This window comes from Bombus huntii, chromosome 12 (genome assembly GCF_024542735.1).
Source record: "Bombus huntii isolate Logan2020A chromosome 12, iyBomHunt1.1, whole genome shotgun sequence".
Lineage (NCBI taxonomy): Eukaryota > Metazoa > Arthropoda > Insecta > Hymenoptera > Apidae > Bombus > Bombus huntii.
The window spans coordinates 2,505,546-2,524,996 of record NC_066249.1 but is presented as its reverse complement, the minus strand read 5'-3'; the positions used below and the strand labels follow the sequence as shown (position 1 = coordinate 2,524,996).

Here is a 19,451-nt window from a genome sequence, read left to right as displayed (position 1 = left end):
ATATGTAATAGTTGAGAACTTATGTTTTAGTCATTTCCATGAGAAATATATATCACATTGGAAAATAATTGTTATTAAGTTTCATTTTTTTCTATTAAGATTAAAATATAAAAAAAGAATAAAATTTAAGAAATAATTAAAATAATATCAAATAAATTATGATAGGTTGTATAATCTATACACTCTCTATATTGTAAAGTACAATCATTTATCATATAAATAAGGGTTAGTCTACAGAAACATTTACAATATGTAAGATGATTTTATTGTTCATTTTAAAACGCATCGCGCCAAATGAATATTCTGAAGTCAAAAAATGTAAACGATTATGTTATAAGAAATAATGATGATTCATGCACTTTAAACTATCATTACACAGCAGTTTCATAAATATGAAACATTAGTCTTTGGATAAATAAAAGTATTTAAAAACGATTTCAATTTGATAATTATATTTGCCAGTAAATATATCATGTAGTTTGCATCAACGATAATATATTTAAATTTTATTTAACTATTAAACATATATTCTTAATACCAATAATACAGTAAGAGCAATTCTTGATGAAAATACCTGAAGTAAAATAATTAATGCATTATCAATATAAACTTTCATTGTTACATATGTATTGATCACATTAATATAATAATAATAATAATAATAATAATAATAATAGTAAAACATTTCTTCTTTTACTGGCGACAAAATTCTCACTTATTTGTAATGCTTTAATATAAGCTGGTTTTTTATATATATGTCGGAGATGGAAGGACAGCGGGATTTCCCGTCCGGAATGTTGGGAAAAACCCCGATACCCTAGTCCAGACTTTTACTATAGCTGCACTTAAGTAATAAAAATAAGGAATAGTTTTAATGTTCCAATCTGACTTTATGACGATGGGTTCGGGCTCGAAGTGACATAGCGGGTCACTAGACGTAGTCACGGTTCACGGGAGGGAAAGTATCAACGTACTACTCGATCCGGGTAACTCAACCAGTAATTCGTCCAATGACTAACTAACAAACTAACTCTCTTCATCCAAAAGAAACTGCCCTTATATACTCCTGTCCCCACTTTTCGGGTTAATCTTTGTTTTAAGAAGAGCCATATAATCATTTCATACATCTCCCTCCCGTGACCGTGGCTACGTCCGGTGACCTGCCATGTCACTTCGAGCCCGAACCCGTCGTCATAAAGTCAGATTGGAACATTAAAACTATTCCTTATTTTTATTACTTAAGTGCAGCTATAGTAAAAGTCTGGACTAGGGTATCGGGGTTTTTCCCAACATTCCGGACGGGAAATCCCGCTGTCCTTCCATCTCCAACATATATAATAGAATATAATATTTAAACGTACAAAATGGATTCTTTATAAATATTTCATCACTTATAAGTTATCGATAAAAACACATTTTTATTAATTAATCTTTTAATTATACATTTTTATGGTAAATAATTATTTAGTGATATCGCAAAATAAATTTTTTTATTGGCACTAAAAATGCATAAAATTTTTACCTGGTTTTAATAATAACTTTAAGATACTTTAAATCTTTTGGTATTGCACTTAATACTTTTTTTACTCACACAAATGCAATAAATTTTTTCACATTTATAATTGTTTCTTATATGCCAGCTTATATGAGCAAAAAGTATGTTTGTAAAACCAAGTATAGAAACTAAAATTGCATATTAATAAAATTCATTGGTTCATGGCTATTCAGTCTTTATCATACGTTAAAAGTTACGTAAATATTATATCGAATCTTGAAACGTGTCATGTTTTATACGATTTAACAAACTATAAGAATATTCATGTGTTAAAATTTGCTTCTTATTTACATTACAATAAAAATAAGAATATTAGACAACAAATTATTGTTATGTAATATAAGACGAATACTTATTCAATGTATTAATCTGTGATGATTTTGAGTATTAGGATATTAAGCGTCTGTACAATTTATATACATCAAATATGAAAGAATTATTTAATTTGTAATACTTTGCCTTTGATCTGTTACGTTTAAAATTGGGTAACAAGAAGCTTTGTTGCTTTGGCAATATCATAAGCACATGAACGTACTTGCTGAAGGCATCTGTCCATATGTTCTATATCACTAGTACATCTCTGAAGACCAGAACATTCTGCTTGAAGTCTACCTGTATTACCATTTAATTGTCGCAGAGCAGATCTGATGTTTTCCTCAATAGGATTCTACAACATAATTTGAATGTGTTTAATATAAATTTATGTTTACATTTAAAGAAGAAATGCACATCTTACTTGGGGAAATATAGCTGTGAGTTCAGCAACAGCAACACGAATTCTTTCTGCACAAGGTACAAAAGCTTCTCGTTGTTTTGGATCTTGCATGGCCATCCACAGTTCCTGAATTCTTCTTGTAACTTGTTCAGTTCTTCGAGTAACTTCCTCGCTAGGGGGAAGGTTAGGAGCATCGCATTCCCATAAACTTTGTGTGTTATTGCGAGATATTGTCTCTGAATCTCGTTTTGCCTGTATCAATCAAATTTTATGCAATAAGATTAAGAAACATAAATCAAAGAAATTTTCATCAAATTATTACCTGACAAATAGACGTTGACCACGAATTTGGTTTTCGCAAACCTTCTCGTGTTTCATACATAGACGCAGGACGTTGATTGCTCCTATTAAGAGATGTTTTTATATCAAGCACTGGTTCTAGTTCTGGCTCTTGTTCTCCACTAACATGACCATTAATAACTCCATCAGTAGATTCTTTTACCTATATTTTTTGTACATCAGATTTTAATTTGCAATATATTATAAAGATATTAAATATTTATCTTACATGAATCATTTGCTTCAGTTCATTATTTTCATGTGTCAGTTGTTCTACAGTACTCTGCAGAGTACGAATCTGCTCACGGAGATCCTTGATAGTAGATTCGGAGAGAGTTAATTGTTTTTTTAAAACTTCAACGACAGATGGAAGTCCCTTAGCTAATGGTGCAAAAGCTTCCTGTAATAACATTTTAACATACACAATGAAATTTCACTTCTATGCCAAGAAAGAAGTAAAAAAAAAGAGAGAACTTTTAGAAGTTATATGGTTGTTACAAAACAAAACACATAATCAGTATGATCATGTTATAAATTTTAGTGAACTATATAGCATTCTCTGGCAAAGGCTGCACATGCACTAACAGACCTGTGCACTTGCCTAATAGCACTGTCTACAGAAGAGCCATGTACTTAGCCGATTCCTTATTCTTCTTTTCGTTACTAGAGCTGGTACCTTTAATACGTTACCATACAATTTTATCTATTTTTAGCATGTAACTTATTGTCCATCTTTTTTATATCTTATACCATACTTTCCGTATTTATAACTACTTTTTTATCTTTATGTTAAAGTAATTTAATTTAATTAATTAAAGTTAATTTAATACGTACCTCGTTATCCATTTTAAACTGTGCGGAATATTCAGGCACTGCATTGTCAGATGATGTCAATGCATAATCATCATCAGAAGCAACACTATCATACAATGGTTCATCATCAGACATTTGTGATCCATACTTTCCATGTTGTTCTTTACGAAGTATAGAAATAGCTGGATCTAGAAATACTACACATGTTGATACAATGAATAAATTAAAGAAATTAATTTATACAATTTCTTACAAACCTTGTAATGGTGCATTATTTGCAAGCATATGTCTTCTGCGAGCCTCAATGAGAAAATCTATAATAAGTGTAGCAAACTCCTTTGGTGTAAATCTTGCTAGTTTTTGTCTACCTTGATTTCTTGTTGATGATAGCTGTGGGTTCACTGGTAGGAAAGGCACTGTACATTTTTCTGGTAAGGATGCAGATGCAAACCAAACTATTTCAAGAACATAAAGTAAAAAATAATTAATATTGTCAATTATCAAGTGATTAAAATATAATATGTATTTATAACAATTATTTTATTATTCAAATCATGCATATATTAAAATAAAATTAAAACTTTTAAATTCAACTCACCTCTCCTTTAAAATGATGCAATAAAAAAAGCATGCATATTAATAGCATAATATATGAAAAAACATGAATTAATGTAATATATTTGTTTTGTGTAAACTTAATTTCTATAAAATCAGTTATATATATGAATATACATATATTCGTATATTACAAAGAACTACATATAAAACTTCAAAATTATAAATAATGTAGAATTATTTTCAGATACTAATCTATTCATTTCTGGAAATGATTTATATAATGCAATTATGTCCTTACTTTCTTCATTTTCTCGACGATCTACTTCATCATAAACATCCATTGCCAATTCTTCCAACAAATGATTCGATAACTAAAAAAAGGAGGTTCATATAATAAATATATTTATACTTTGATAAAGTACACTTACCATTTGTAACTTATTCCTTCCTTCTAAACACAGATCACTTTGTTCCAATAATAATGTACATTCAGGTATAATTATATGCTCATCCAGTCTATGGTTTGGTTTACGTGAACATATAAAGGATGTTAGTCTATCTGTTAATTCATACATGCATTCAATTAGGCGGTCAGATAAGTCCATATGTCCTGCCATTCTAAATAACAAAATATGACAATCATATATAAGTAATGTTTCTTCATATGCAAAATAAGCGTATGCATATATTGGGTTGGCAACTAAGTAATTGCGGATTTTGTCATTAGGTGGTATTGACAAAACACAAAACCATAATCACTTAGTTGCCAACCTAATAGTTACATACTTGGCAATTTCAGCAGGTGTCTGCCCATTTGAATCAATTATGCTAGGATTACCACCATTAGCTATTAAAAGCTCTAATTGCAAAGCTTGACCAGCTCTAGCAGCTACATGTAAAGGTGTTGTACCCTTTTCCTGTAAAATAAAATATTGTATGATATGTTTCTACCATTAAACTGCATAATAATGGTTTGTTTAAAACTACCTTGTAAAAATAACTTGGATTAGCACCTTGTGCAAGTAATCTTAAAGAAGTTTCTAAATTACTCGTACGAACACTACTATGCAACTGTCTACTTAATTCTTCTTCACTACAACATTCTTCTTTACTTGGACGTAATATGAATGCTAAATGTTGATGTTTTGATTTAATAAAATCAGCTTTTGTTGGGCTATAAAAATAATTTAATCACTATTAAAATTTTATATCTCATATTTTGTTATAAAATATTTTATACTAACTGTAGTGGATCCTTAGCTTGAGGCTTTCTTCTACTAATTTTCGAATTACTAGGATCTAAAAGGGAATGTTCCCAAATACTGTTTGCTCCATTATCATTCAATGTATGTACCATCTATAAGTTAATAATCATTATTTTTTAAACTAGAAACTTTCTGACTAAATTTGTACTTATCTTTACTAACATTAAGAAGGTTTGCATGCCAAATGCTCTTATGAAGTGATTTTATTTGAGATATATGACGACCAAGGCTACGATGTACACCACAACAGTCATCACATAATAAAATTGCTCTGTTCAATGAAGCCCATCCTGGTTCTAAAAGCAATTTTAAAATTTATTTCCATGTAATTTTTATGATAAAATATAAATAAAAATTGTAATAAATAGAAAGAAATTACATGAATAAAATCACAAATAACAATAATTTTTTCTCAAAGTTAATATAATATACATTATAAAATTCGGTAATTACATAAAAGTTATGAATAAAATATAATTTTCTGGTACATAAATTAGTTACCTTATATAACATAGACATGTGAAAAAGTATATAGAAAATGTAATTAGTTTTAATCAATTTGAAAACAATTTTTTATTAACATGTGATTACACAATATTAGTAAGAAATTAAATATATTTAATAAAGATCATATGTGAAATAAATCATTAAAAGAAAAGAATGCATTTACCGAGTGCTCCGCAATCAGCGCATATATCCGTGTTAACTCTATGCTTTGGCCGAGCCATTCTCTTTACCTTTATTTCGTTAAAGTACGGTAGTTAGACTTGTTATGAGAAGTTTAAAAGGCGTAACATAATGCACAGGTTCTTTTAAAAATAATAACATCGAAAACCAATTTAGAAATAAGAATTCCTAATTTGGATGTCATTATATATTTAATGATTTCACTGTGACAGAAATCATCCCAAGCTAGCTTGAGGTAGTGGCACCATTGATCGAGCATCCTAAAAGATATGCAATCATACGATACACTTTTGCTTACATTATTTTATTCTAACCTATTCCATTTTTACGTTATATTAAATATTCTTTTTACATGTATTTCAAAAACTTATATATTTTTAACAATATTATAAGAAATTTTATTTTATACTTATATTTGTAATTTATACAAAATCTATGAAATTAAATTTGAATGATAACTTCAATTTTCTTGTTAAAATTGGTATTTTAATAAATACACGAAAATATATTTATTAATTTCTATTTAATAAAAAATATACATATATTTATTTTATATTTAAATTTTTTATGTAAATTTGCAACAATTTTTTCATTAAAATTTAAACATGCACACATTAACATACACATACACAATTATAAAACTTACATTAACTAATCATAATTTTACTACATATAATATTTTAGATTATTGTATAGCGTTTGTATATAAATTAAATACATATATTTATCAATATCTTTCAATTCAATATCATTAAGTAAAGAAATTCATATTTAAGAATCTGGTGATTCAGAGTATAAATTCTGAAGATCCGTGAGCAGTTTATTTGATATATATGATACATTAACAGATTTGTCTATGCTATCTACTTGGCATAAAGATCTGAACTTTTTACCATCCGGAGTTTCTAAAAAATTTATATTTGATTTTAAAGCCATATATTCTCTGAGTGATCGATTCTGCTTACATTTTTTTAGACTTTTAGGAGTCTTTGGTTTAGATAAGTAATTCTGAATAGGTTTTGCGTGCATAATATTAAGTTGATTTTCTAATTCTAGAAAACTTCCATCAGCTACTGCAGTATCAGACATTCTTCTTATATTGAAACCTCTGTCATTTTCTTTATTTTCATCATTTGCAGTTGACTTACTTTCATTTGAATCCTTTTTGTTTATTACTGTAATTTGTGGTATATGTGTAATAGGTGTCTTCAACTGTTCTTCTGAATATTGTACTGATTTGCAACAAGCTTCTACTTGAACTCCTTTGTCCATCATTTTATTACTTCTATTCTCAATATCAGAAGTAATATCTCTCTCTTTTACAAGTAATTCTGTGACATGTGTTAACACTGATCTTAATTTAGTTATCCTTTCCTCTGTTTCTTTTAATAAATCTTTTAAGTCATGTTCCAATCGAATAATTTTATCTTTATTTATACAGATCATTTCAGATGATTCCACATCTGTACACTTTTCAGAAGCCACTAATTTTATATCTTCAATATCATTATATAAATTTTGAATACAGTTATCTGTTTCTTTTGGTTCTGATGATATGTCACATTTTAAAGCACTCTTGTTTGGAATAAATTTCTCATGTATTGAATTATTTTGTGTAAACACATGATTCTCATTATTTGTTACTATTTGTTGAGAGGATTTTAATGCTACATGCGATGTTTCCAAACGTTGTACATGATTTACATCAATAGGATTTGGTTTTGAATGATTAGAACATTGAACAATTTTCTGTTCATTATATATTTGCCTATTCTTAGATGGTACTGCAGAATTAATATTAACAGCTAAGGATTCACTTGTGATTTTATTTTCATTTTTAGAGTCAGTGTTTACTTCATCTATTTCTTTTGATATTTCATATATTGTTGACTGCCTAGTTATATTCACATTACATTTTTCTAAATATTTATCTTTTATAGCATTTGGTGGTAGTAATAAACTTCTTTTCTTTATTGGTTTAGAAATCTTATGGTGAAACTGCTCAGATTTGTCTGGTTGAGTTTTATTTTCATTGTTATTTTTTGTAGCATTAATAGGAGTACCATTAAAATTAAGAAATCTACGTACATGCTTCTTAGAGGATTCAATTTGAATACCTAAAAAATAAAATTATATGTTATTATAAATATTTAATTAAAGATACTAATATATACTAACCACTTTGTTCCACATTTGCCCTTATATTTTTTTTATTTGAAAGTGCACCCAATCTTTCTGGTTGTGTTCTTTTACGTACTGAAATTCGTTTATTTTTATGAATATATAACACTTACATAAAAAAGATTAAGGACAGAATATATATATGTACCACTGTCTTGAGGAATGCCTTTTACATGTTCAGGTAGACGAAGCAATTGTGCAATTTTAATTGGTTGAGGCCTTTCATAGTCTATAAAATAGAAACTTAATTAGTAGGACTATTTGATTTATGTACGAAAATTATATTATAGCGAAATTACCTTTTTTATGTACACTGTTTGATAGTAATTTTGAACATGTTGAATATTCTGTCATCCTTTTTGACTGTGGTCGCTTAACTTTGGATTTACCCTGAAAGAAAATATGTAATCATGTATATCATTTATGTAGACTTTTTATATATTACAAAATTTAATTTACACCCACTGTTGAACTAGATGTAATAGGCATTATTTTTAATTCTGGATTGAGTATTAATGTATCAAAATATTATATCTTTCACATTATAATTTATACCACAAGTTGCTTTTTACTTATTTTATCCATTCTTACTTCATATAATGTACTACAGTAATTAAATGCTTTTAACAATTACACTATAAATATAAATAAAGTACAAATGTAAAGATAATGTATATAAACAAATTCAAATTTCTTAGAATTTAACGGATTTTAATCATGAAACGCAATAATGAATAGATTCGTAAGCGACAAATCATGTTTTAGTTATATGGAATGGCGCATTTACATTGTGCAAGCATAGCATACACCAATGAAAAGTTGTGAACTTACATTTTACATATCGCGCGTTTAATTTATAATTCTAAATCCACAAGATAGAAATAAAAGTTATATATTGAATAGCAATATTTTTTATGGATACTTATGTATATAATGTACACTACACGATTAATTACTTGTTACAGGCAAGTACTATGCAAATGTGAAAGGTTTTGCGCAGATTTCTTATCTATAGTTGGCTATTCCCCAAAGTCACATCTGTCGGCCATTTTGTTAAATTTATTTCTAAACGTATCCCCTCCAAATTGAAAACAACCGAAGGTTGACGCTGTTCTTAATCTCGATAAAGTATTTTTGGTTAGGTTAATAGCTGTGTAGAGGATATTTAACAGTAAGTAAATTATTGTGATTGCGTCTATTTCTATCAACATTGAATTGAGACAGAAAATTTCTACGCGAACAAGTGCCACTTTAGCATAGTTCGTAATGTGTAATTGGATGGAAGGAGGCTCAGAATAAAGAGAGGCTATGGCTACTGCTTTGATCATATGTAAAATACTGTTACCCTATCGGCCACCCATTGTTTTTCATTACCCATCTATTTGGCACTTCTATCAATTGGTTCATTCGCGTAAAACAATTTTCTATTTCGAAATGCTTCTTATAACCTCTAAAGTCATAACCTATATAATATAACCTTAGATGTCAACATTTTAAATATCGTTGTTTAAAAAGTTTAGTGAAAACGCTCTTAGAAAATCTTAAATCCATAATTGATAAATAATTTTGAATGACTCTTACTGTATCTTTTAAGTTAGTTTCACACGCAACTTTCAACATTGCACCTTATGTTATTTAATATTATATATTATTAAATAAATTTAATTCATTTTCGATAGGAAATGTGTAAAGAGGAATCTTTCGTTAACAATTTGTAATTAAGAATGAAAGTAATTATTTTTTTACTACAAAGATAGTTACTATAGATAGAAGACTTTCTGTGAAAACAATTCTTTAATTCACAATGTTTTATTTTTACTTAAAAATTAAGTAGATAATCATCTATTAAAAAGAAAGTTTTCTTTTGAATTTAAACCATATCTCTTTAGATTTAAATTAATTGTGTCAGTATTTAACCTCATATAATACATTTTTGATGTTTATGTATTTATATGTTCTGTGTATTATGTATATACTGGTAGATGATATATAGATATTGTATAAATAACATATCAAAGTAATGAAATAAAAGAAATTAAAATGATCACTATAACAACTTTAAGATTAAGAGTAATTTTTATATTTTAGTGATTTCAGTGATCAAATAAGTTTAGATTATAACAAAATGGATGTTGCTGGAGACTTAACACTACAGTGGGTGGAGGAGGTAGGAAATGTTATTCACGAAGAGGTAATATGTGGTTTAGAAGCACAACTTGTTGGAGCAGAAGAGGAAGTGATAGGAGCTTGCGAAGAAGTTACAATAGAAGAAACAGTAGAGTCAGTTCCCAATGTTACTTCTACGACAGGGTCAGAAATATTAATGGTACCACAATCCAACGACATGGAATCTATTTACATAGTTCCACAAGATCAAGGTCATGATTATTTGAACATACAGGTTACAGAAGAAGTAATTGCAGATAATTGGGATAGATCTGGACCAGAAGATGGGTAAGTTTAAATAAAATATCTTTTTAAGTTAAATTTAGTAAATTGAATAATGAATTAATTTTACATTTTGAAGAATTGAAATATCAGAAGTAAAAGTATCTCATGAAAATTTACTGGAATATGATGATATGGAGATACCATTGCCAATTGATCAAGATTCATATACAAATAGCAGACCTTATCCATGTGATTTCTGTAGTAGGAGGTTCAGAAAGAAAGCAAACTTAATGAATCATATGGTAACACATCAAACAGATCGACCTCATGGTTGTAATTTATGTGGAGCACGTTATGCAAGAAAATGTGATCTTATGAATCATTTAAAGATTCATGCTTATGCACCACCACGAGATGGTTTAGAAGATGATTTAAATGATGATGATTCATTGGCACCAGAAGAAGAGGAATCTACTAAAGGTAGACGTAAAAAGGTACAATCAAGCGTACCAAGAAAACGCAAAAATAATTCTATTTCAAAACGCAATATGGAAGATAATAAAATGGAAATGGGCAAGTACGTCAGTAAATCTTATGATTATGTTGACGAAGATATGCGCCTTTTGGAGGAAATGACTAGTAGAAATTCTGCGCGCACTAGTAACTATGCTTCAAGTTCAAGATGGACTGAACAGATGTCACCTGTATCAAATGAAGTTCAAACACCACGGTGGCCTATAACTGATCCAACAAAACCATATGTGTGTCAGTATTGTGGTGTTGGTTTTGCAAGGGAAAAAGCACTTGCTTCTCATGCACGCATACATGGTGGTGATAGTCCATTTGAATGTACGTCTTGTGGTGATATGTTTTGGGATGTTAATAGTTTAAGGGAACATGTTCGTATCAAACATGGTGGTACAGTACAATCTGATACAGAGGAATATGATAATGATGCCACATATACAGGAGATGAAAGATTTGGGGAATTCTATTGTAATACTTGTGGTGTTCCTTTTCATCGTTTGGATTTACTTAAACGCCATCAAAAGTAAGATAACTTTATGCTAGTGGACAAACTATATTTATTTATTAAGATTGCATATACTGGCTAAAATTGCATTTTGTCTCAATGCTTGACCAATTTGCAAGAAAATTAATTACAATGTGATATTAATTTTAATGTTGATTGCATTAGGATTCATGTGAAACAGGAGGCTGCTGATATGATGGAAGGTCCAAGTCGACTTCATGTTTGTAATGTTTGTGGTGAATGGTTTGAGGAAGCTTTGGCATTGTTAGCACATGCTGAACTTCATGCTAGGTACTATTTAACTAAGATTTCTTTTTAATTAAAGTTTGGATCTGTAGGATAATAATATTTTTGAAAATTTATATTATTCTAAATTTATTTATATTGTATATTTAAATGAATATTACTATAAAAGATTGTTTAACCTGTCTAGATCACCCGGTCATCGATGTTTACTGTGTGGGGAAAGATGTCGTGATGATGCTGAAGTTGCTGAACATGTTCGACAAAATCATGCTGAAGATGCTCCTCCGAATACATGTACTCTTTGTGGAAAAACGTGTAAAGATAAACGCAGTTTATTAAAGCATTCATGGGTTCATAATGTCGATAAAACTTTTGGATGTACAAAATGTGGGAAACGTTTTCATAGCAAAGCTAGATTACGAAGGTACTTATTGTAATTGTTCTTATATGTCTGTAACCCCAATCTTTTACTTACTACAATCTCGTTTTAGACATATGGTATCACATCGCAATAAGATGGTAGCTTGTGACGAGTGTGGAGAAGAGTTTCCTGATGGTAGAGCTTTGGTTAGCCACCGTCATTCACATAATAAAGATCTAGGTGGTCGTTCTTTCCCATGTCGAGAATGTGGAAAAACATTTGGTAGTCGTAGTTCACAGCAAATTCATATTCGCATTCACACTGGAGAAAGACCATATGGTTGTAGATTTTGTTGGAAAGCATTTGCTGATGGCGGAACTTTAAGAAAACACGAACGTATCCATACAGGAGAAAAGCCATATGGATGCGCAATTTGTCCACGTGCTTTTAATCAAAGAGTAAGGCAGCTTAATTAAAATATACTTTACTATTCCATTTAAATACATTATATCTTAATTTTCTATTACTTCTTTTTTATTACCTTAGGTTGTTCTTAGAGAACATGTTCGTGCTCATCATTCAGGTCCTGATCCAAAATGTGTAGGTAGTATTACACCATACTTATGTAAAGTATGTGGTGATGCGTATGGAACATCGGAAGAAATAGTTGCTCATATTGTGCAACATTGTGATGATAATACCGCATTAAGACGTCAACCACAAACTGGACCACGTAAATATAAAAGAAGACGTAAATTAAAAACCCATGAAACCAACACGATGTTGCGTATGACTGAGCAGTATGATATGGAAGGAGGTTCTGATTCAGATGATAATACAAAAAGAAAGCTTGGAAGAAAAAATAAGCAACATCGATCGAACGTTGAAGAAGGTTATCAGAATGTTCTTAAAAGTTTTGAAAACTCTTTACAAAATATAAATTCAATCGTCAGCAATTCAAAGTTAAATCCTGGAAAATCAAAGCTTTCTAAGAAGAAGCTTAGGAAAGAAGAAAAAAAAAGTGAAGCTGAAGCTTCGTGTCAACCTGGTAGACCAAAAATGATTCATACCCAAAAAACAAGAGTGCCTGTAGAAATTGGTGGTGATGGAGTTAAAAAGGGACAGAAAACTAAAACAATGGTAACAAGGACACCTAAAATGATGCCACAAGAGCACAAGTTAGGTGTTTTCCCGGGCGGGGAAAGGAACAGACCAAGAACAAAAAACGTTAGTTATCACATTGAAGGGAAACTTCAACCAACACCTGCAACATTCCCAAAACAAAAGGAAGAAACTTTATTACCTCCAACACCAATACATCATCAATCGCTATTAACCAATATAAAAATAGAACCTAACTTACAAAAAACGTCAAATAATAATCACAGAAATAATAATGGCAATATTCTTGCTATTAATAATGAAAAAATGGAGCCAACACCTAGAAAAAAATCAGGTGTTTTGAGAAAAATTAAAAAACAGAAAGATGTAATTAAGCAAGAACCAATAGATATTGACCACGAGGAAATACAAAATAATAATAATACAGAAAATACGGATTCAGAAAGATTAATGGATCATTCAGTGGATGGAAGTAATTTAGAAGTCGCGTTCGAGGCAAGTGTTACAACCGAGGAAGAAAATATACTTCCTGATGTAGGTGAAGCAAATAATACCGAAGATGTGGGTACTGGAAATGTAAAACTTAGTGTAAAAGTTGAGTCAACACCTCAAAGAATGTTGGCTGTTCATAGCGTTATAGCTCCTGTGGATGATATTCCAGAAACTATAATACCAGATGCTGTAGAATATACATGTGAAATGTGTTCTGCAGTATTTTCCAGCCGGGCAGAATTATTGGTCCATGTTCCAATACACATTTGATTTAATTTGTTCAATGAAGTTAATGAGGTATGCAAAATTTGTTCAATTTTAAGAATATTTGATTAATTAAGCAATATTTTAACAATGGTCAATGAAAGTTTATATGTTTATTTCAATTGACATTATGTTATTATGCCAAAATGTCCTCTACTCGTTGCTCTATGAAGTGCACCAGATGTTTGTGTTTAACATATATTTTAAAAGTTGATGCTGTCTTTAGTTTATATTACGTCATTCTATGTATGGTACGCAGAAACTTTCAAACATAATCGTTTTCAATTAACATTATTATTATATCCTTTTTATACTATTCGTGTTTCTCTTTAACAAAGCTGTTTGGCTCAAAATTCATATTGAATCATGATACAATGAGTAATGTTATAAATATTTTATATGTTTACAATTTACAAAGTCACCTACCCCTGTCAAAGGATTGAAATCTTAGACCATTCTTTTACAATCCACAATTTTATAATGAAATTTAACAAAAAATGAAATAATGGCACGCTGTGTACATAAAATATTAAGATATTCTAAATATTAATGCGAGTGTATTTTATAATATATATTATTCATTTATATGAATTAAATCTACTTCGTACTTTGCTTTTAGCTCCTAAGTAATTAGATACATGACAGCCAATGCATTGAAGTGTTATGATAAATAATTTGTATGCAATATTACCATCTGAACCCAGATTGTTTTTCATTAATTTTTTACTTATAACAATACGTAGAAGTCAACATAGCATAATTGGGAAATTAGGTATTAACTATTTGATTCATATTTGAAGAAAAAAGAGATTATACTTATAAATTTGTCTTGAATCAAATACCTGTAACATTGTAACATGTAATAATACATTTACTTTTCACAAGATGCAATGGAAACATATTTGTACAAATTAATTTTCATATTTTGGAGCATTCTGTAACACAAGAAACATGAATGCATTATTGCTATTTAATAGTATTCATAATAAAAATATAATTATTATTATGGTATACTTTGTTTATACTAACATATCTGAATGGTTTTTTAAAATTAGAAAACCATTTTAATACATTTGGCATTATATGTAATTATATGAAACATGTGCAGAATTTGATGAAAAAGGAAACATTAAAGCTTAAATGTTATAAGCTCCCAAATTATTTTAATTTAAATGCTGGTATAATATGCAGAATCAAATATGAATTTCAAACTTAAAAGAAGGACAAAATTCTAGTGTATCTATAATCCTATTTATTTACTTACATTACATGTTGAAAATATATATTTCATTAGATGTGATATCATTCATCAGTTGTATATTATTTATAGCTGATGATGTTATTATAACTGATGAATGCTATTATAGCATTACATTAAACAGTACCATAGAGGAAAGAGCAGAATTATATTTTGTTTTGGTTAATATAAATTTACATATTACTATAAGCTCATAAAAGTTTAATGTTACAGAGTAAAGATTTGAGTATTGGAGATAGTGTATATACTATCGTACAAATATTTTAGATATATTGACAAGTAGTTTTTGCAACATCGCATTTTTGTTCCATAAAAATAAATAATTATACACAGATATTAAAGTTTTCTTTCTAATTATTACTAAAGAGATTTAATAATTTTATTTATTTTCAGATAAAAATAGTTCAATTAATTTTTAATTATCTCTTGTCATTTTTTTTCTGTTCGAATACTCTGAATACAATTTTTATTAATAAGAAACATATTTCATCTCAAAAAGTTGTATTAAATTAAATTTGAAATTATTTTATATAAAATAATATTTGCTATTTACTAAATTACATGTTATAAATATTCAAGATTTTTATTGCTTTGCAGATGTTTTATATTTTACTAATTAATATCTTGTATTATGTTAAATAATAAAAAAACATCTAATTAATGTTCCAAATTGTGTAAAGTCTGCAAGGTCGTATAATTGAATATTATGTTTTAAAAATTATTTAAAATATATATATATTTTCTTGTATAAAGTAACATACAATAATTTTATTATATTTAATCCAAGATACTGTAGACTTTTGTAATATCTTTCTTAGCTTCGAGGTGATATATGTGTATATGCGTGATTGTATATATATATACATATATATATATATGTATATATGTATTCAAAAGTTAAATTAATTGTATTTCAATGGCATTATATGAGGCAATCAATCAAAACCTATGTGTGCTCTATTTTTATAACTAAGAGATATTTTGAATATAATGAAGAATATAATAAAAATTCTGATACCATTTGTAACATTTTGCAAAACAATGTGTGTATATACATATATATATATTATTTGATATTTTTATCTGTCTTTATAGAAATGGTGCACAATGCCCACTATTCATTTGTTTCTATATTTTTATATATAAACGAAATTATTTGAAAAAATTCAACAAGTAAATTAAAAGATATTGGTAATATTGTTTAAAGAAAAAAGACACTTTTCAGAGAAACATTAAGAGAGAAACATTAAGAGAGAAACATTCAGAGAGAAACATTCAGAGAGAAAGTAATAGAGAATGCGTTTAATAATTATATTCATGGGACAGCATCATATTTTGTATGTTGTGTACATACTTGAATAGTGATTAATTTTTTTAGTAGTATATGTAATCATATTAATGATGTAATGCTAAAGAAACAATTAAAACCAGTTTAAAACTACTTAAATTCACAGAATACAAACTAGACTTTGTACTGTTTCGGAATTATGATACAAGACATTTAGAGATGTCTTATAAATTTAGAAAAATTCATATGTGACCAATGTAAAGTTACAATTTTTGGATAAGAACTATGTAAATATAAATTTACATAAAAAAACATCAAAAATCTCGGACAAAGGTTGATATATTATGTATAAATAATTCTTATTTCAATATTACACATAATTACATTCCCGTTTAACGGTAGCTTTAATATTATTTAAGCATAACACAAAAGATTCGAAAATTGATTTAGTTAACGCGTGCATAGAGCAGCTAGTGCAGGTGGCAATAATTGCAAAGAAATGCAAATTGGATGAAATTTTGAAATAAAATATTTAAAAAGTGGTACAGACAAGAACATGTACATAAGTTTTTTGTTTTTTCAACTATAAGAAGATTGATTGCATGTAAGTATCCGTGGCTTCTTTCTACCGATAATTAATCTAAAATAAATAGTGTAGCATACAATACTATGTTGCATGATAAAATCTTAAACAGTTGCTGAAAAATTCGTATATGTATTACTTAAGTTGTAAACTATATAAAATTTAAGAATATGTATAGATCTATAAGCTCTAAATTAGCATTTTCTCGATAGAATTGTTTGTATCTATCAGAGATAAAGTAGCTAAAGAAAGAAAGTGTACATACTATTATCTTGGATATGGTATGGTGTTGTTAATCGTAGTTATATATATATATATTTTTTTTTTTAACAAACCGCGTCAATAATAAAGATATAATTAATTACGTCCGCACAAAGTCACGGATAATTCGAAGTACATATAGTAATGATGTGTGTACAATTGTAAATATGTATTCATTTGTATACTTTAAAGTTGTGTCATTTCTATCTAGTGACAAGTTTAAAAAATATGGTACAGATTCGATAGAATCGGTTTAAGTTACACTATCAAATACTTGCTGCTTTTGTTTTTATTTTGAATTAAAACTTATACAAAATATACAAATTAATGCGGTTGAAAAAATTATGTAAATGGATGGTAGTTATATATAATTTAATATTATACTGTATAAAGTCTTAAAACTTTATATTATGGAAATCATAATAATAGTATAACAACAATGTTTTCACCATTCATAAAAATATGTATAATATTATCTATGTTTATGCTAAGAGCAGGTATATAATTTAAGGTACTGTATCTTTAATTAGGGAATAAAATCACAAATATTATAAATTTCTTTCTCAAATCCCATACATATAACAGAGACTATGATTAGAAATGCTCCAATGATACTGGTTGATGTAGGCTGATCTCCAAAAAAATATATTTGTACAATATAAGCTAAAATAATATCTAAAGATCTAGTCACTGATACTTTTCCAGCACCTTCTATCTTTAATGCATTAGTTACTAAAATTTGACCTGATAATCCAGTTAGTGCTACTAACAATATTTTACTCCAGGTAATCCAATCATGTGGCAACTTTGATTTTTGTTCGTGATTATCTGACACAAGGAAGAAGAAAAATATTGCTGTAATGAGTGAATACCAAGATAGGTTGAAGATTATTGTTGAATAATGGATTTTCGAACACTTCCTCATAATAACTATGTTAAGAGCTGTAAACAGGGTTGCTAAGATAGCACATACATATCCCATCACATTGTATGATTCAGCTCTATATATCTAAAAAAGAAATACTTTATATCAAATTATTTATTTACAGAAGTATAAAAAATGTTGTTCTTTTACCTGAAATAGAAATGGTGGTTTAGATACAAAAACAACACCTGCAAAGAGTGCACACATAACTATCACACGTAATATTCCACAAGGTTCTTTTAACAAAATGAAAGATAGTGCAATAACAATCACTGGAGAACTAAATATGATTGTTGTAGCATCTCCTATAGGTAATTTTCGAAAACTATAATATAATAATGATAAAGTTGCACCACCTACTATTCCCTAAGAAAAGATGATATACTTTATTAGATTATTTTTATTTATTATTATATAGAATATTATATAACTATTATTAATTTTATAGTTAACATACTTGCAAATGTAAGAGCATTCTTTGCCCTTTGGGTCCAAAAAGACTTTTGGAAACTTTAAGTGCTACAGTAGCCATAACTAACATTTGTAGAACAGATCTGATAGCCAGTAATACCATAGGATGTACGTTTTCTACTGCTTTGACTAATGCAGAACTAATTGTAAAAAATGTACCTGATAGAAATGCCAAAAATACTCCATACCATTTGGTACCCTCTTGATATGTTTCAGCATTATTGGCGAATTGTTCAGTGTAATGATATTCTGGATGTATACTGTTATAAGAAGCAGTAGATTCAATGCTGAACTTCATTCTTTGGCTATTTTACAGCTACAATACACGATTATACTGAACGAGACATTTGCGATATACTACCGTTTACCGCTAATACAGCTGCTGTCTGATAAAATTAACATACAGCTTTGCACGTCAAACAGCTTATTACAGATTAATGCTGGTAGGAAGATTTGGAAAATGTAACGATCGAATTGAAATTCGTCTGTATGTAAAACAGTAAAAAAATGTTAATTATAAGATCAAATTTGTTATAAAAATATGGTTCTCTTTACATTTATTTAAAGATATTTTTTATTTTAAAATTAATGTATTCATTAATATAACTGAAATAAGTACATCTATTCATAATTATGTAACTTA

General features: G+C 28.4%; 4 protein-coding genes across 14 annotated transcripts; 1 reads left to right on the top strand and 3 right to left on the bottom strand.

Annotated features, from left to right (window-relative positions):
* Positions 1-478: 478 nt before the first annotated feature.
* Positions 479-6,176, bottom strand: LOC126872096 (ARF GTPase-activating protein GIT2). Of its 2 annotated transcripts, none has more exons than XM_050631640.1 (13): positions 5,916-6,176; positions 5,408-5,541; positions 5,225-5,337; positions 4,968-5,154; positions 4,767-4,897; positions 4,409-4,598; positions 4,279-4,351; positions 3,680-3,877; positions 3,444-3,619; positions 2,839-3,009; positions 2,593-2,772; positions 2,292-2,522; positions 479-2,222 (listed from the first exon to the last, which is right to left on the bottom strand). In XM_050631640.1, exons 1-13 carry the CDS (start codon positions 5,971-5,973, stop codon positions 2,031-2,033), a joined length of 2,034 nt encoding a protein of 677 aa, XP_050487597.1. In that variant the 5' UTR covers positions 5,974-6,176; the 3' UTR covers positions 479-2,030. The 2 variants fall into 2 exon arrangements, with proteins under 2 accessions (XP_050487597.1, XP_050487598.1); XM_050631641.1 differs by having other exon boundaries at positions 3,444-3,610; positions 5,916-6,174.
* Positions 6,055-9,115, bottom strand: LOC126872101 (uncharacterized). 3 transcript variants are annotated; one of them, XR_007691846.1, is made up of 6 exons: positions 8,579-8,883; positions 8,413-8,503; positions 8,262-8,342; positions 8,111-8,188; positions 6,579-8,049; positions 6,055-6,192 (listed from the first exon to the last, which is right to left on the bottom strand). XR_007691846.1 is itself a non-coding variant. In XM_050631650.1 (6 exons), the coding sequence occupies exons 2-6, from the start codon at positions 8,600-8,602 to the stop codon at positions 6,704-6,706; spliced, it is 1,620 nt and encodes a 539-aa protein (XP_050487607.1). In that variant the 5' UTR covers positions 8,603-8,748; positions 8,945-9,115; the 3' UTR covers positions 6,437-6,703. The 3 variants fall into 3 exon arrangements, 2 of the variants coding, with proteins under 2 accessions (XP_050487607.1, XP_050487608.1); XM_050631650.1 differs by lacking the exon at positions 6,055-6,192 and adding an exon at positions 8,945-9,115 and having other exon boundaries at positions 6,437-8,049; positions 8,579-8,748; XM_050631651.1 differs by lacking the exons at positions 6,055-6,192; positions 8,579-8,883 and adding an exon at positions 8,945-9,104 and having other exon boundaries at positions 6,437-8,049.
* Positions 9,116-9,132: 17 nt separating this feature from the next.
* Positions 9,133-19,432, top strand: LOC126872090 (zinc finger protein 91). 8 transcript variants are annotated; one of them, XR_007691841.1, is made up of 9 exons: positions 9,134-9,284; positions 10,202-10,567; positions 10,641-11,555; positions 11,703-11,828; positions 11,971-12,207; positions 12,275-12,602; positions 12,691-14,055; positions 18,198-18,400; positions 18,462-19,432. XR_007691841.1 is itself a non-coding variant. In XM_050631629.1 (8 exons), exons 2-8 carry the CDS (start codon positions 10,239-10,241, stop codon positions 18,234-18,236), a joined length of 3,045 nt encoding a protein of 1,014 aa, XP_050487586.1. In that variant the 5' UTR covers positions 9,133-9,284; positions 10,202-10,238; the 3' UTR covers positions 18,237-19,432. The 8 variants fall into 8 exon arrangements, 4 of the variants coding, with proteins under 4 accessions (XP_050487586.1, XP_050487585.1, XP_050487582.1 ...); XR_007691843.1 differs by having other exon boundaries at positions 18,198-18,648; positions 19,025-19,432; XR_007691840.1 differs by having other exon boundaries at positions 18,198-18,648; positions 18,786-19,432.
* Positions 14,856-19,106, bottom strand: LOC126872114 (solute carrier family 35 member G1-like). Its single transcript, XM_050631691.1, has 3 exons — positions 18,795-19,106; positions 18,488-18,703; positions 14,856-18,421 (listed from the first exon to the last, which is right to left on the bottom strand). Exons 1-3 carry the CDS (start codon positions 19,104-19,106, stop codon positions 17,939-17,941), a joined length of 1,011 nt encoding a protein of 336 aa, XP_050487648.1. The 3' UTR covers positions 14,856-17,938.
* Positions 19,433-19,451: the final 19 nt, after the last annotated feature.

What these genes read in the sequence shown, in the direction of transcription:
- LOC126872101 (XM_050631650.1), bottom strand. Translation starts at nt 8,602, where the DNA reads ATGCCTATTACATCTAGTTCAACA. An exon ending in CTATTACATCTAGTTCAACA is followed by an intron (nt 8,504 to 8,578) that starts GTGGGTGTAAAT and finishes ATTTTCTTTCAG; the next exon opens with GGTAAATCCAAAGTTAAGCG. An exon ending in AGGCATTCCTCAAGACAGTG is followed by an intron (nt 8,189 to 8,261) that starts GTACATATATAT and finishes AACGAATTTCAG; the next exon opens with TACGTAAAAGAACACAACCA.
- LOC126872090 (XM_050631625.1), top strand. Translation starts at nt 10,239, where the DNA reads ATGGATGTTGCTGGAGACTTAACACTACAGTGGGTGGAGGAGGTAGGA. An exon ending in CATGCTGAACTTCATGCTAG is followed by an intron (nt 11,829 to 11,970) that starts GTACTATTTAAC and finishes TAACCTGTCTAG; the next exon opens with ATCACCCGGTCATCGATGTT. An exon ending in AGCAAAGCTAGATTACGAAG is followed by an intron (nt 12,208 to 12,274) that starts GTACTTATTGTA and finishes ATCTCGTTTTAG; the next exon opens with ACATATGGTATCACATCGCA.
- LOC126872114 (XM_050631691.1), bottom strand. Translation starts at nt 19,106, where the DNA reads ATGAAGTTCAGCATTGAATCTACTGCTTCTTATAACAGTATACATCCA. An exon ending in GAATGCTCTTACATTTGCAA is followed by an intron (nt 18,704 to 18,794) that starts GTATGTTAACTA and finishes ATCTTTTCTTAG; the next exon opens with GGAATAGTAGGTGGTGCAAC. An exon ending in AACCACCATTTCTATTTCAG is followed by an intron (nt 18,422 to 18,487) that starts GTAAAAGAACAA and finishes TTTCTTTTTTAG; the next exon opens with ATATATAGAGCTGAATCATA.
- LOC126872096 (XM_050631640.1), bottom strand. Translation starts at nt 5,973, where the DNA reads ATGGCTCGGCCAAAGCATAGAGTTAACACGGATATATGCGCTGATTGC. An exon ending in GAAGGAATAAGTTACAAATG is followed by an intron (nt 4,352 to 4,408) that starts GTAAGTGTACTT and finishes TCCTTTTTTTAG; the next exon opens with TTATCGAATCATTTGTTGGA. An exon ending in AACTGAAGCAAATGATTCAT is followed by an intron (nt 2,773 to 2,838) that starts GTAAGATAAATA and finishes CAAAAAATATAG; the next exon opens with GTAAAAGAATCTACTGATGG.